At 45.6% G+C, this 17,304-nt stretch overlaps 1 protein-coding gene across 4 annotated transcripts in view; it reads right to left on the bottom strand.

Moving 5' to 3' along the window:
• The window catches only part of ATF6 (activating transcription factor 6), a 202,722-nt gene that overhangs the window by 12,942 nt on the left and 172,476 nt on the right, over positions 1 to 17,304 (bottom strand). Inside the window, exon 16 of one of the 4 annotated variants that reach the window (XM_045456585.1) lies at positions 303 to 1,538. The exons of 2 other annotated variants lie outside the window; for them this stretch is intronic. In XM_045456585.1, the coding sequence (XP_045312541.1) occupies positions 1,462 to 1,538 (77 nt within the window). In that variant the 3' untranslated portion in view covers positions 303 to 1,461. Of the gene's footprint in view, positions 1 to 302; positions 1,539 to 10,292; positions 12,259 to 17,304 lie in introns of those variants that run through there. One more of the 4 variants, XM_045456587.1, reaches the window with a different exon arrangement.

The raw sequence follows: 17,304 nt of genomic DNA, 5'->3' as shown, positions 1-17,304 counted from the left end.
AGTTAGCCAACGTTTCCTACCAAAGTGTTTTCTTTCCCCGCTTCTCGGGCAGCTGCGGCTCTCTGGAAGACAGACAACCTGCCCGTGCATTTGGAGCCATTTCATTTGGACCGTGCGGCTGGGCTCAGATTTCAAGGGGTCACACCAATCGTTTCCTTTTGGAACCACAGTTACTCCCTGTTTCAGAAAAACTGTGTGTGTTGCGGGGGGTGGGAGAGTGGGGGGGTGCAGGCATGCTCACGTGCACGCTGGGGCATACGTGCCCAGATAACGGAAAGCACATGTGTTAGAGACATGTAACATACATTATTAATTTTTACTGCTTTTCTGGATTAATGTGGGATCCAGATGACAATTTTAAGATCAGGAGTAGGTTCCCTCGTACGTGGCCCAAGCCACCTGCAAAAGTCACTACAGCCCGTGTGCCCGTGGTGGTTCACACCGATAACTGGATTTCCCTGATACCTTAAGTGCTGAGAAGAAACAGAGGACCTGGTGACAGAAGCTCAGATGCCTTGAGGGAAAAGTAAAGCTGTGGCCTGGCCCCCAAACCCGGGAGTCCCCAGCCGTGGCTGCAACGGCACTGCCATCTTAAGCCCAGCCGGGAGACTCAGACGAAGGATGGTCTGGGCGGCCATAAAGACGGGGTCGGTGCTTTACTCCTTTCTGGAAGCAACGACTTCTGGGGCAAGGAAACGATGAGTGCCATCGGAAGGCCACCAGGGGGGATGGGAATGCCTTGAGCTGAATTCAGGAAGCCCCTTCTGAGTGGCGAGCTGGGGTCTCCGGGCGTGAAGTGACCTGCGACGAGGAGCCCCAGGTTACCCGAACCTCTGCACGACAGTCGAGGGGCTACAGCGTAATCTTCTATCCGCTCCGTGGGACTCAGTAAAGAGTTCTCTGGGCGTTTCAGTACTCACCCCTGCATCTCACCACTACTGGTGAGGTTCTGACTATTTCAATTAAAGGAGGACGGACTGGGGAAACAGCGTATGGTAACTCGGGACCCCTCGCCTGGGCTGTCGGGCGTCTGTTCACACGGTACCCTTGCAGGAGCAGCAGAGAGGCTCTGAACGTCCCCTCGAAAGGGCAGCTGAGGCTCCTGTTACCTTTCACTCCAAGGCTGTGAGTGTGGTCAACAACTCATCGTCCCTGAAAGGCCAGCGTCTTCAACTGTTGCCCACGATTCGCGCCTCAGTGTGAGTAACAGACTCCGCACCTCCACTGCGGGCCAGGTCCCCCCCACCGTCCACGCGCAGCGCCCTCGTACTAAGAGCGTCAAGTGCAGGAGCCTTGTGACAGGACAGCCGAGAGCCGAGATAAGTGACAGGACGGCTAAGCTGTTTTGGGGTACTTACTAAAAAAAAGACCTGGACTGTTCGGGGAAAGCTGGCCCAAAAGGAACGGCATGGAACGAGAGGTGAAGGGCTCGCTCTCCGTCACCTCTCAGCAAACATGTGGCTACTGCACAGGTGACGAAAGTCCTTTTCCGTCCTGGGCCTTCTGAAGTAAGCAGGAGAATGAGATGAAACCCTGATCTGAGTCAGGAAAAAGGTGTAGAAAAAAAAAAAAAAAGGATACTTCAAGTACAAAATTCATCAGACACATAAAAAGGAAAAGGAATGAAGGGCTTCAGAGACGAACGCTAAAATGTGATTCTGAAAGCTCAGAAGGGTTGAGGAAGCAGCAAATGCGCCTGGACCCTGGAGGCGGAAAAACTCCAGGCAATGTGGAATTTTGAACAGCCTGTAAACACACAATAACCGAGAACGGCCTGCCAGGAAGGAGACAGTTAGCTGGCTGGTGGCTAGCCCACGCCAGAACCTTGACCATAAACAGAATTTAAAGATGCAGACGTTTCACAGGAAGTTTAATTTTAAGAAGTCACAAGACTTCAATGCTTTGCAAAGAAGCATGTGTCATAAAACAGATTTCTATTCGGGATGAGACACTAATCCTAACAAGAGGTAGTTGGCTCCGTGTAAGCTAAGCTGGTGACAGGCAGTGACAGGCTGTCGGTATCTGTGCCTGAACCCAGTGGGGTTGGGGGGGGCGGTGGGGGTGTGTGGGGTTGCATGGACAGTAGATAAAAACCCGCCAATCCACAGACCACAAGAGATACCTTCAAGCAAAACAAACAAAAGGAAAAATCCGGAAGGAAGTCCAAAAGGGGAGACACCACGGGAGGGGAGGGGAGGAGGTGGGGAGGGAAGGAGCAGGGGGAGGGGAGGAGGGGAGGGAAGGGAATACAATGAACAGTGAAGTGGCACAAGGTCACGCGGCACGGCGGCTCCCAAGAACTCCCATAAGCTGGGGCCACTACGCCTGGTCCATCTTATCGCCAATTTTCAACTCGAGTCCTGGTTTTGACCATCCCAACACACCACGCATTGTATCTCTGTTGGCATTTTTTCCTCTATTTGGAAAAACCGCCCTTTCTGCTCTTTCTCACCCAAATTCTCTCTCCGAGTTCTATTAACCCTCTAAGGTCCATTTCAAGTCCCACTTGTTAGAAACCTTCCACGAGAACTCCGCCACTGACCTTTTTCTTCATACCCGATATATAAATGTTCTACTTAATTGAACTGTGTCAAAATACTTACAGAAAAGAGCTTTGGCTCCTTTAAGAAATGACTGGCACTTCCGAAGGTGGGGCAGCTAGAACCTCTCCCCGCTCAGCTGGCAAGGACCCTAACAGTCACACGACAGATGGAAACACAGTAGGTACTTCCGACTTGAAGAGTCTTTCTGGAGACGTAAGGAACACGGACAAGCAAAAGAGCTCCTTGCAACCCCCATGTCTGCCCTCTGCCTGAAGAAACTAAAAGCAGTGGGGGGGCGGGCAGAACTTTGGGCTGGGAGTGTCCAAAGATAGGGAGACCCGGGGGGAGGGAGCAATATCATGTTTAGCTGTAAGACAAACCAGAATTTGGGGGGCACCTGGGGGGGCTCAGTCAAGTGTCCGACTCTTGGTTTCAGCTCAGGTCATGATCTCGTGGCTTCGTGGGTTTGAGCCCCACATTGGGCTCTGTGCTGGCAGTGTGGAACCTGCTTGGGATTCTCCCTCTCTCTGTCTCTCTGCCCTTCCCTACTTGTGCTGTCTTTGTCTCTCTCAAAAATGAACTTAAAACAATATATATATATATAATTAAAAAGACAAACCAGAACTTGTTATGGGCACTGAGCAATTGGGAGTCAAATGACAAAGAGCCTATCTAGTTATTCAGATCTATAATAATTTCACACAAAAAAGTGTGGGCCTGGAATAGCGTATACAAAAACCATTAACCCTTACTTGGGGTGGTCATGATGAATGAGGGGAGCTACTAGAATTCAGGGGGCAGAGGTCAGGATGCTGGACAATCTGCAAGGCACAGGGATAGTCCCACATCTTGTGCAATATTCACATAGGTTAAAAAAAAAAAACCCTTATTACTACTATATTAATCAAGACAGAACCTCACTGGTTTACTAGGCAGTGTGGCTTCAGAATACATTCTTACAACTACCCCACTATGCTGGGAATATTGTTTCTTTCTGAACTCGAGAACTGTTCATCTCATGGACGCCTGGGTGGCTCAGTTGGTTAAGTGTCTGACTTCGGCTCAGATCACGAACTCATGGTTCGTGGATTCAAGCCCCATGTCGAGCTCTGCACTGACAGTATGGAGCCTGCTTGGGATTCTCTCTCGCTCCTCTCTCTCTGCCCCTCCCCCGGCACTCTCTCTCTCTCAAGATAAATACGTACATTAAAAAAAAAGGGTTCATCTCAGAAAATCACATCACCGGTGCCAGAACCACTCTTAGAATCTGATCACTGTCAGGACACATTGGCATCAGTCTGCATTTCTAGCAATTGCTCGCGGGGACAGGATGCATCGGTGCAAGTACCTGACTTGGTCACTATCTCTTCTATACGATATATAGCGCCTGAACATTATACATAAATAGTCATGAATTCAACAGACATTTACTGAATTCCTACCACGTGCCAGGCACTGAGGACAGAGGAGTGAACAAAACAGGAAAAGAAATTCCTGTCCTCACAGAGCTTCCTTCTTATAAAACGAGAGAGGAGGCAGAGACAGAAAGTATACAGAATGTTACATAAGTACTACGGAGGAACACAAAAGCATGGAAGGAGGTTAGCGAGCGTGGTGGGTGGGGAGGGGCATGCGGGTTTAGACACGGTGCCCAGGGCGCCTCTCCTAGAAGGTGATCTCTGAGTAAAAACGTCAGGAAGTGAGGGGCAAGCCATGCAGCCCTCAAGTGGAGAGTCGCGGGCACGTCTGAGATGACGTTTAGCAGAGAAGAGCAGCAAACGATAGGAAACAGGTGATGCCTGATGGGCCGGAGAGAACAGGGCTAGCACTGTAACTTGGGAGTTGTCTACAGACAAAAGACAGATGGTGTTAAGTGTCCAACTTCAGCTCAGGTCATGATCTCCTGAGTTCGAGCCCTGTGTCAGGACCAAGACTGATAGGTCAGAGCCTGCAGCCTGCTTCAGATTCTGTGTCTCCCTTTCTCTCTGGGCCCCAACTCCACTAGTGCTCTCTCTCTGTTTCTCAAAAATGAATAAATGTTAATTTTTAAAAATTTTTTTAAAAAAAGAAGAAACATTTTCAAGTGTACATGGAACATTCTCCAGGATAGATCACAGGTTCAGCCCCAAAACAAGTCTCAATAAATTCAAGAAGACTGCAATCTTACCAAGCAAGCATATTTTCTGGCCACAATAGTACAAAACTAGAAATCAATTACAATAAGAAAACTTGAAAAAAAAAACCTACAAATAAGTGGAAACTAAATATGCTACTAAATATCCAATAAATCAATGAAGAAATCAAAGAGAAAAAATTTAAAAATACCTTGGGACACAAGGCAATAGAAACACAACTTTCCAAAATCTATGGGATGGAGCAAAGGCAGTTCTAAGAGGGAAATTCATAGCAATACAGGCATACATACCTCAAGAAACAAGAAAAATCCCAAATAAACAATCTAACTTCACACCTAAAGGAACTAGAAAAAGAACAAAGCCCAACGTTAGCAGAAGGAAGGAAAGATGAGAGAGGAAGTAAATGAAGTCGAGATTTAAAAAAATAATAGAACAATGTAAAAGTTTTTTTCTTCTAATTGATAAGCCTCTAGTCGAACTCATCAAGAAAAAAAGATGGCCCAAATAAAATCAGAAACGAAAGAAGTTAACAACTGATACCATAGAAATACAGAGAATCCTAAGAAACTCCTATGAACAATTATACACCAACAAATTGGAAAATCTAAAAGAAATAATGCCAGAAACACAAAACTTTCCAAGACTGAATCACGAATATTTAGAAAATCTACTCTTGAGTTTGGGATGCCTGGGTGGCTCAGTTGGTTAAGTATCTGACTTTTGGCTTCAGCCCAGCTCATGATCTCACAGTCATGAGATCAAGCCCCATGTCAGGCTCTGCACTGAGTGTGGAGCCTGCTTAAGATTCTCTCTCTCCCTCTCTCTCTCTGCCCCTCCCCTACTCATGCTCTCTCTCTCTCTCAAAAATAAAAAACCTGAATAGAACAATTACAAGTAATGAAATTGAATCAACAGCTTAATATTAAAAACTCTCCCCAAACAAAAATCCAGCAGAAGACAGTTTCACAGGTGAATTCTACCAAGCATTTAAGAAACAGTACTTATCCTTCTCAAATTATCCCAAAATACTGAGGAGGAAGAAACATTTCTAAACTCATTTTACGAGGCCAGCATTACCTTGATGCCAAAAACCAGGCAAAAGCAACATAAGAAAAGAATATTATAGGCCAATATCCCTGATGAACATTGACGTAAAAATTCTCAACAAAATATTAGCAAACTGAATCCAATAATATGTTAAAATGATCACATGCCACAATCAAGTGGGATTTATTCCAGGGATGCAAGCAAGGATGGTTCAACATCCATGACTCAATCAACATGATACACCACATTAACAAAATTAAAGGTAAAAATTGTATCTCAATATATGCATTAAAACACTCAACAAAGCAGGTATAGAAAGAGCATATTTAAATATAATAAAGGTCATATACAACACACCATCAGCTAGCATCACTCACTCAATGGGGAAAAGCTAAAGCTTTTCCTCAAAGAGCAGGAACAAGACAGGGATGCCCACTCTCACCACTTTTATTCAACATAGTACTGGAAGTCCTAGCCACAGCAATTAGGCAAGAAAAGGAAATAAAAGGCAATCCAAGTTGGAAAGGAGCACAACTGTCACTATCTGCAGATGACAATATTACATATAGAAAACTCTAAAGATTCTACCAAAAATCTATTAGAATTAATGAATTCGGTAAAGTTGCAGGATACAAAATTAAGTTGGTTGCGTTTCTATATGCTAATAACAAACTATCAGAAAAAAATTAAGAAAACAATCCCACTTACAATTACATCAAGAAGAATAAAACACCTAGGAATAAATGTAAACTAAGGAGGTAAAACGCTGTACTCTGAAAACTATAGGACACGGACTAAAGAAAATGAAGACAAATAAATGGAAAGATATACCGTGCTCATGGACTGGAAGAATTAACAGTTAAAACGTCCACACTAAGTAAAGCAATCTACAGATTCAATGCAATCTCCATTAAGATACCAATAGCATTTTTCAGAGAAACAGAACAAAGAATCTGAAGATTTGTGTAAAACCATTAAAGACCCAAATAGCCAAAGCAATCTTGGGAAAGAAGAACAAAGCTGGATGTGTCATGCTGCCTGATTTCAAACTATACTACAAAGCTACAGTAATCAAAACAGTATGGTACTGGTATAAAACAGACACACAGATCAATGGAAATAGAATAGGGAGCCCAGAAATAAATCCATGGATAAATGGCCAATTAATCTATGATAAAGAAGCCAAGAATATATACAATGGCAAAAAGACAGTCTCTTTAATAAATAGTGTTGGGAAAACTGGATAGCTACATGCAAAACAATAAAACCGGACCTCTGTCTTACACCATGCCCCAAAATAAATTCAAAATGGTTTAAAGACTTGAATGTAATATCTGAGACCATAAACCCCCTATAGGAAACATAGGCAGTAAGCTCTCTGACATGGTCTTAGGAATATTTTTTGGGATGAGTCTCCTCAGGCAAGGGCAATAAAAGCTAAAAGAAACAGAAGAGATTACATCAAACTAAAAAAGCTTTTGCACAATGAAGGAAACCACTGGCAAAGCGAAAAGGCAACCTACTGAATGGGAGAAAATATTTTCAAATCATACACCTGATAAGGGCTTAATATCCAAAATACATAAAAAACTTATACAAGTTAATGTAAAAAAAAAATAAACAACCCTATTAAAAAATGGGCAGAGGACTTGAAGAGACATTTTTTCCAAAGAAGACATCCAGATGGCCAACAGACACATGAAAAGATGCTCAACATCACTAATCATTACGGAAATGCGAATCAAAACGATAATGAGATATCACCTCCTACTTGTCAGGCTAGCTACTATCAAAAAGACAAAACATAACAATTTTTGGCAAGGATATGAAGAAAAGGGAATCTTTATACACTGCTGGTGGGAATGTAAATTGGTGCAACCACTATGGAAAACAGTATAGAGTTTCCTCAAAAAATTTAAAACAGAACTGTCACATGATCCAACAATTCCATTTTTGAGTATTTGAAGAAAACAAACACACAAATCTGAACAGATATATGTCCCCATATGTTCACTGCAGCATTATTTACGATAGCCAAGATATGTAACTGCCCATCAACAGATAAATGGATAATGAAGGTGTGGTATCTATACACAATGAAGTATTAGCCATAAAAAAGTATGAAATCCTACCATCTGAGACAACATGGATGGACTTTGAGGGTACTGTGTTTGGTGAAATAAGACAGAGAAAGACAAACACTGTATGATTTCACTTATGTGTGGAATCTAAGAAACAAATGAACAAAGGACAAAGAAAACAAAACAGAAAAAGACTCGTAGATAATACAAAACAAACTGTTGGTGTGTTTGGAAATGTTGGTTAACAAAAGACAGAGGGATGGGGGGGGGGGAGGGCGGGTTGGCCAGGCAAAACAGGTGAAGGGGGATTAAGAGGCACAAACTTACACTTACAATAAGTAAAGATGTAATGTACAGCATGAGGAATATAGCCCACCATACTGTAATTAGCTTTGTGGGGATCATTTTGTATAAAAATACCAAATCACTGCGATATACACCTGAAACTAATAGGATATCGTATGCCAGTTATCCTTCAATAAAAAAAACTATACTGGGTAAAATGTCACGCAAGTGAATTTCCTCCGAAAGGCCTTTCCTTACTACCAAAACTGAAGTAACCTCCCCAAGTCATGTCAGCCCTTTTTCTTCAAAGCACCTGTCACGTGCATAATTAAACACTGGACTGTTTTCTTGTCTACTGATGTATGTCTTCCCTACTAGATCATCGGCTCGGTCAAGTCAGGAAGCAGGTCTGTTTCATTCACCACTACTCACATCCAGAGCTAGCACAGCACCTGCCCGGCACCCAGCAGACAATGAGAAATACAGAAAGTGACCTTAGTGTTAAGAAGGCTGACCTCTCATACCTGGTAATTATGTCATCAGCTAACACTCTGCTTCCTGAAAATTCCACCATTCTTGGCTCCAACCTGAGAAAGTGCCATCCCAGAAAGGTTCCAGAAAGGGTGCTAAGCAGCAAAGGATTTCTAATGTCCTCAAACACAAAAATAGTCCCGCTAAGACCTCGTCTCTGAAACACAGTCACTTCTCTTCAACCTCTAGTTTATATATCGAATTCCTAACCATCCACAATGATTCATTATTACTATTATTATCATTATTATTGAAATATAGTTCATATACAATAACAAAGACTCTCTTAAAGGTGACCAGATGAGATTGATCCCCTGGGAAATTTTGAGGCCTATGCTACAAAGGTCTACACTATCTATTTGGGCAAGTTCCTACTTTTTCTCAAGTTCAGATCCTCTAGGGCTTTTGACAGCCTCCTAGGAGAATTTCGGGAAACCTGGCTCATTCCACAATTGTTCGGAGACGGATGGTATTAGACTTGCTTTTCTCTGGGCCTGCCTACTCTTTCCCTGAGAATTCTGCCCACAAATAGGGTGGCTTTTTCATGGGATGGGCAGAAGAGTTCTGGTTCACTGATCTCAAACAGCTCCTGAAAGATCATTAAAAAGGATAGGATTAACAAAATTATTACTCGTTTCTTCAAACTGAGTTCCTGAACTACCAAACAGACATCTGCTTATGTAACTGTAATTATTGCCTCAAAAACTGAAAACAAGTGAACTGCAGGTAGGGGACCCATTATAAGACTGGGCGGGGGTTAAAATTCATTCCGAAAGCCCAGTGAACTGGGCCTGGTCCCTGCTCTGCCCTGAGGTTGTAGTTGGGAGTGTTAGTTTGGGATCTGGAGCCCAACTCTAGGGATGGCCAGTAACTTTCTTGCTTCTAATAATTAAATCACCGGCACTAGCGCCTAGAAGACTGCTTTGCAGTGTCACAATCTGAAATTCGAGACCCATAAACACTGAAGCAATGTTCAGAAGCACCTCTCTGCACAATCCAGCACCCAGGGTTCCCTGCAGGCAGATTAAAGACCAAACCTCTGCCTTTGCTGCTACTGGGTCAGAAAGCACTCTTTCCTCTGAAACACCGTGGCTCTTGAATCGCACTTAAAATCAATGTCTGGGAATTACACCTTCTTCTCGGGGCACTGATGTAGCTTTCTCTGCAATACTATTTTTGCAGTAATTCTGTGCCCATTGTGTTCGTCAGATTCAGGTTCTAAAGGGAATCCCTGAATAAGCGTTTTAGAGCATAAAGGAACCTTCCAAGGGTAATGAGGTCTGAGACTACCAAATGCCTCCCAGCCTATTAAAAGCCTATCGTACCTTTTATTCATCAAATGGACTCCTGTCCTACAGATCTGGATTAAGTAGAGGAGTCCCTCCCCCTGAAAAAAAAAAGGGGGGGGGCAGGAGTGGAGGCAGGAGGGGCAGAGATCGAGCTCACAGGTTGGTGTCCAGAACGTTATTTGCCATTCTGGGTGTCATTTTCTCCGCAGAAATGTCAGCAGTTCTCAGTCGGCATTGAACTTGGCTGCTTTTCAATCACATAACGTTCAAAAAAGTCTAGGCATTTGAAAACACTTGTGTTTGCTACCCTCAGTTACTTGCAACTGATAGTTTTGTGGGCTTACATAAGTGAAACCAAGGAAACAGGTCTTCATAAAGGTGTTTGGATTTATAAAAAGTTTTATTGCTCTAAGTTTTGCAACATGCAGCCCGGCTCGCAGGCAAGTTTGGTTAACAATAGGTAAGGCTAAATAGATGTGGAGAATCTGAGGCTGCTGATTCAATCTCACTCTTAGCTAAAACCTGGATGTTGAGTCATTTAAGATTTTATTATTTCAAAGAATAGAAAAGAATTGTTTTTTAGACACAGGTCTTTGATAACAAGTAGGATTTTAAGAAATCATAGGGCGTCTGGGTGGCTCAGTCGGTTACGTGTCCGACTTCGGCTCAGGTCATGATCTCACGGTTCGTGGGTTCGAGCCCCACAGAAATACGATCACAGAAGAGAAGTGACTGATGAGTGCCTGACAGGTGGCTGACGCTCACCTGGGCATTTTCAATGTCCGCCTTACTCCTGCAGATGGAGTAATGAGAAAATATTCTGGAAAAGATGGAAGGAAGGACGCTCCCTTTTGCTAGGGTGAGACACCAATCTAGAGAAGCCGCCTAACAAGCGAGGAAGGATCTCTACATTATCTACAGAAGAAGGAGGATATGTGCCTGAAGAGCCTGGAAGGTCGCCACCAAGATCAATTAAGGCTCTGCTCTGCTATGAACTCAAGTCCCCAACCGACGGAGTGAGGAAGGCACGGGCCGTTACCCTTGTTCAGATACTCAAAAGAAACAGCTTAACGACTGTGGAGTGTTTTTGACTTCATAACACAGAGTCGTTCGGAACATATTACTCTACACATTGAGGGATTTTTCCGTTCAGTGGATTCTGAAACCAGTACCACATACGTCTGCAAACAGCACGACTTAGGGATCTTAGAACAAATGCACCTTCTCCAAGAATTTATCATGATTTTGAATTATTATAAAGTGAGACACAGACAAGCCATCGCTTGCTGTAGTTACGCGATTATTCTGAGCCATAAAAAGTAACTTTTCTTTTTAGCGGGGAAGCCATTCTCTCTCTAGCTCTCTCTCTCTCTCTCTCTGTCTCTCTGTGGCTTCTATTCTTTTGGAAAAGGGCAGCAGTCATGTTTACAAGGCTCCTGAGTAAGTCCTGGTACTGTGGCTCTGCAGGCACGAAGCCAGATGGCATTTTGGAAAGTTTAAAGGTGAATTAACCATAAAATGCTCTGGTCAGTAAATGCCATCCGACTTGCTGAGGAACAAGCAGGAGCAGAGAGTGAGGGGTGAAACCCGGGGGTGAAGTCCAGCGGAGAGGAGTTTCTTCCTCTTGTGTGTTTTACAAACTAACCTTGCAAAATCAAAGCAGGTGTTTGTTTTTTTAACACAAGAGCTGCCACACGGGAAAATGATAAATACTGGATGAGGAATGGGCACAACTGACTAAATGTCACATTCCAGCACTCCGCTCAGCTGTGACGATGACAAAGCGGGCTGGAAACTCCAACCTAAGCCTGCTCCGTCCCCCAAGGCCCTCGTGGAATGTATACAACGCGCTCTGAGAACAGCTTCGAGGCCAAAGTCCCAGAGATTCCTGCTCTTAACCACGATACTCAAATCATAAAGAGATTTTTTTACCAAGGATGTCATTTTGGTGTTTTGAACTCCAGAGAATTTCTCATGCTCTCTCATGAACAGCTAATAGGTGTCACTGATAGAGCCAAAACATCATCTTTTTAGAGGACCCGCAGTTGCCTCACAGAAGCATTAGCACCAGGGGGAAAAGGCGGGAGGTTCTTCCCAGCATTTACTCCTGGACGAGAAAGGCTGTAGGTTTGAAGGCAGGCACCCGGTAGCATCTTCTGGAAATACTTGGGTGGGAGACACAGGAAATGTGCTCACAGAAGCAAGTGGCTGAGGGCTCAGCGGACCCGGGGTAGACTCGGGGCAGGGACTGCTTTCGTGGACGTGTCTAGCCAAGTTCCCGGTTACCTGCCATCATTCACAGAACTAGCATGGATTCTGTGCCAGATGATCTCGTAACAGTTTCTGTCTGTAAGGAGTTTACAATCAGAAAACTGGGGTATGGAAAAATTACAAGACAAAGTAACAGCGTGCCCAAGTGTAACAGAAATTAACAAAGGGCAAATCTGTCCTGACTGTAGTTCTGTTGTAAGGATCGATTATAATTTCTCCCTGTGAAAAGTCACTCAGGAGTAAATATAGACAGTGTTTTGGAAACCGCAAGACCTATTTGTGAAATCCAGACACTAGCGGGTACAGCGACAGGCGTAACGGTTATGATCGATCAAAGACACTTCAGTTTGAGCAAATAAATTAATAGAGCTGCCTTTAACCGAGTGCAGATACGGAGGTGCTTGGGGAGAAGAAGGAAGAGATACATTCCTTTCGGAGAAAATGGAGTAAGAGAAAGGTGACTGAAGATGCGGGTGTGTTCTTTTAGTTTGTTTTCAGATAGAAGTTTTGGTCCAGTGACTGACCAAATCCCAAGTTCAGTAATTCACCTGCCACTCTCATTGTCTCAAACTTTCTCTGATGTGTTCTATCCCGCGACAGCGTGCAGGCTCACGTTGCTATAAACCACTGTGCGGCAATATAACAGGAGTGGGACCCACCAGCCTCAAACCGTGCATTTTAATGACTCGTATTTGTGAAGGAGCTTGGAAAGCTCACTCCTGCTCGCAAGGATGTGGACACCACCTCCAAAGAACTGCGTTTTCTCTCTGTGGAGGAAATTTTTAACAGGGAAATGAACCAGGCTGAGATACAGTGCTAAATGCTGCATTTAAGCCTCTCTGCCAAAACTGTCTACACAGCTGGACAACGACGGCCTGACTTACTGCACTTCTTTTTAGGTCTGACAACCCGTGTGCGTGTCCTTAATTCAGAATGGTGGGGGCGGGGCTCTGCCGCTGACAGGCATCCTTTCCGGACCCACGAGTCACTGTTCTGACTTAGTTCCCTGGCCTTACGTGGCCTGGCCTTCTGGTCCGTTTGCCTCTTGGGAAACGCTGCAGAGGCAGTAGTTGTAGTCTTCCCGCGACAGACGATGCACGAGATGATCCCACGATGCAACACGGTGAGACGAAAAGCCCACGTTTTGCACAAACATAAAGACACCAAGCACACGGGTGTGGATCATCTATGAGAAAGGAGGAGCTGCAGGAAGGCACAACCCCAGTTCATCTCCTGAACCAACTGTGCGTACCTTGTGTGCGTGGAATTGGGCAAATGCAAGAGAAAACGGCATCTCGTCCACTTCTGTGATTTAGTCGAGATAAGTCAGAGCTGCAAGGGACTCTGAAATGACACAGCTCATCATTTTAGAGGCTCAGACTCAGAAGGCCCAGAAATAAGGATGTTGGCATGAAGTCCTGTGACTTCCTTATTCCTGCTGCCTGGAGACGGTCCAAAGGAAGGCTGCTCTCCATCCCAGCCTTAGTGAGGGTGATACGCTAACAGATGCAACAATTGTTTAGAAAGTGCATATTATATAAAAAGTGTTCATAATTAACTGGGTTTTCCTGGTAACACTCCTTGCAACTTTTTCCCGATTTTGACCTCACTGGGCTCCACGCTCAAAAAGCATGGACCGTGTGGGTCAGGAGACCAGTGTCAGTTCAAGCTCTGGCACTTCTTGGGCCACATCATTTTCTGGGGGAAAAATTCACCTTGGGAAAAAAAAATTTACCTCTCTGAATCTTTCAATTTCTTTTTTTTTTTTTTTCAAAGATTCACTTATTTATTTAAGTAACTCTATACCCAGTGCGGGGCTCGAACTCACAACCCCAAGATCAAGATGCACACGCCCCTCTGATTGAGCCAACCAGGCACCCCTGATCTTTTGTTTGCTAATTTGTTTTCATTTGCCAAATACGCACCGAGTGCCTACCACACGCCCACCTTGTTCTGCAGCTGAGACGTGAATTAGACAGACAAGGGCGTCTCTGTCCCAGGGCGCAGGAGGCAGATGGTGAACAAGACAAGTACACAGAATGCTTGAAAATGACGAAGACCAGGATCGAAAGTAAGGCATGGTCTGGAACAAGTGACCGGAAAGATGATTTCTGGGAAAAGAGAACTTTCTGGTCAAGCCCTGACAGAACCGAGGGGGCCGGTCCTGCAGGCACCCGGGGAAAGGGCACTTCAGGCCGAGGGGACAGCCAGAGTCAAGGCCCTGAGCATCTGCGGCCCAGCGAGGAGGCCGGCGCGCCTGGGCAGAGACAGTGAAGGGAGAGAAGGAGAACGAGCCGGAGGAGGAACCAGGGCACCAGACGCCTTACAGGCCGCACGAGGTCTGGGCCTTCACTCTAGTTAGAGGGGCGGCAGCTGGAGGGGTCAAGCGGGAGCGCCGGGAATCGACGGTTTTAACAAGAGCGTCGGGTCCAATGTCTTGTCTGCCACAAAGGGTAGGATAACCGCTCCTATTTCCAAAGTTCTTAAGGGGGGAACGCGAGGGTGTCTGTGGAGGACGGCCAGGCTACCGAGTGACAGCAAATGTAACGCACAGTGGCTGTGTGGAGTCGGTGTGGCACGTGGAGAGGTGCCGGGCTTCGGGATCACGGACAGGGGCCTGGAGGCCAGCTCTCCTGATCAGAAGCCAGCAAGCAAAGCAGGCTTTTGTGACTTCGTCAGGAACAGGAAGGATAACACCTGACCGGCAGGGTGGCTGGGAGAGCAAAGCTTAGGTCAGGCGCCTGACGTGGCAGGTAACACGCGCCTCTCCGGGGAGCAAGAAACACAAGGTCCAGAGCACAGAAGAGCCCTAGCAATCAGCAACCCTGGTGTCTAGCCTTGACCTCCACTGCTTCGCAGTCGCCTCTTCTCCGTCTCTGCCATGGATGGAGGTGACAGTGGCTGCGGTGGTGTGACAGTTGATGCTTGTGACACCGCCATACGAAGGATTTGCTGCAGCCTGTTTCCACTGTTAATACAACTGTGGCTGAGCCTTACCCTACGGAGACAGCGAAAGAGTCCAGAGGAAGCTGTTGCATTGGAAACAATGTGGGATTTATCTGTTTATCTTGAAAACATCGTCCTGTCTTTTGAGTTTGATGATTTAGTGTAGGGGAGGGGAGGGGAGGGGAGGGGAGGGGAGAGGAAACAAAACCAAACAGATTTCGGAGCAGCGGCTCTCTATCACATAGCAGAAATGGTTCCAGAAAGGAAAACCTGGCAAGTATTAAGAGCTTCTTTTTTTTTTTTCAACGGTTATATATTTTTGGGACAGAGAGAGACTGAGCATGAACGGGGGAGGGGCAGAGAGAGAGTGGGAGACACAGAATCGGAAACAGGCTCCAGGCTCTGAGCCATCAGCCCAGAGCCTGACGCGGGGCTCGAACTCACGGACCGCGAGATCGTGACCTGGCTGAAGTCGGACGCTTAACCGACTGCGCCACCCAGGCGCCCCAATTAAGAGCTTCTGTAAGTCCTTTTTTAGTGCTAAGAAAGTGCTAGAAAACCTGGCAAGTTTCCTATCTCTCTTTCATTTCGAGGATAAGTTATCCCAACCAGCTTCTTGTAACTCAGTACTTCTCAGCAGGATCTGTGACAGCTCTTCCTTCTGGGGTTCTTCAGTGAACATCTGGGGGCCTGTCCTGAGTAACACAAGTGGAACCACCACATCGTTTATGCGGGTCGCCGCTAATCTTGAGGAGAGCCAGGCTGAAGGCTTAGAAAATGCAGGCCATAAACCTTCTTGAAAGAATCTGACTTTCTTGGGATTTTTTTTTTTTTTTTTTTTAAGAGCAAGACTTGAAAGCAGAGAAGGCTTGCCAGCCACCCTCTTCCACGGAGCAACAGTGACTTGTTACTTTTACACTATTAGCTCATCTAGTCAAAACACCACGAGACGCAGAAAGCCCCTAGACTGCAGCTGGCCATCGCAAATCCCAAACAACCGCACACTGTAGTCACTACCTGTTTTCGCACTCACAGCCACGATGTAATCTCAGCAGAACTATGAATATGCTCAATTTAACCTTTACTTTCTAAGCAGGGACTAAAATACCCAACTTCCTATGTATAGCACGGCAGCTCTCAATTAATAGACTGTACTACACAAGGGCTTTTTTCAGATACATAAGGCAGGGCTGATGTTCTCCCAGTGGGAGTTTGTTCATATGATCAATATGATTCAATTACATAAATATTTACTTAGCAGCTGTTATGTGTTGGGCACTGTGCTGGGTGCTGCAGAAACAGAGATGAGTAAGACCTGGCCCCCGATCAAGGCGTCTGCCATGGGGTTCGGGAGCCAGCTATGTAAACAGATAAAACGCGGTGGCAGTGGCATAAGTGTGACACGGGTATGCGTGTGGCGTAATGAGAACAAAGAGAAAGGGGCCTTCCCTTGCCTGGGGAGGCGGGCTCTTCTGAAGGAGGTGACACTTGAGCTGAGCTCTGAAGGCTTCTTCAGCCTGGTCTGAGGTGGCGGAAATTCTAGAGAGGGATGGATAAGCATTAGCAAATACATGAAGTCATGGGGCAACGTTCTGTGCAAGGTGTCGCTGAAGTATAGAGTGTGAGATGGAAAGGGGGAGCGTGGGGCTAGAGAGGCGAGAAGGGACTTGGATGTCCAAATCCAAGATCGCTTGGGTCCGCCATTTAGATGGCAGAGGACAAAAGACAGTCCGCCCGTCTCTACTCCGCACGTGCTGTCATTCCCCGAACCCTGAATTCCTACGTCATCTGTGGCGGGCTCCTGGGTCTCTGGCAGCCTAGTTGGTGGTTATACACCACGGTGAAATACGAAGAAGCGGCCAAACATCCAGTAAATATCAAGCACCTGACACATCTCAGGCACCATCTCAGGGGCCAGAGGTAGAGCAACAAAAAAATCGAAGTTCCTGCCCTCACGGCACTTGTATGCAGCGGAGAAATGAGAACAAAACCAGAGTTCCACACAGGGGTGGTGCTAGGAAGAGACCAAAGCAGGACGGTGAACAAATCATGTAGCTCAAGGATGAGCAGAACATGGTCAGATTTCTCGGCAGAGTCGGATTCTCTCCATCTGTAATAGAGAGTCAACCGGAACAGGGGTAAGGAGAGAAGTAATGTTGTTTCGGGGAGGAAGCTT

This window comes from Leopardus geoffroyi, chromosome C3 (assembly GCF_018350155.1).
Source record: "Leopardus geoffroyi isolate Oge1 chromosome C3, O.geoffroyi_Oge1_pat1.0, whole genome shotgun sequence".
Taxonomy (NCBI): Eukaryota; Metazoa; Chordata; class Mammalia; order Carnivora; family Felidae; genus Leopardus; species Leopardus geoffroyi.
The sequence above is the reverse complement of the archived record's forward strand: the minus strand, read 5'-3'. Positions and strand labels throughout refer to the sequence as shown.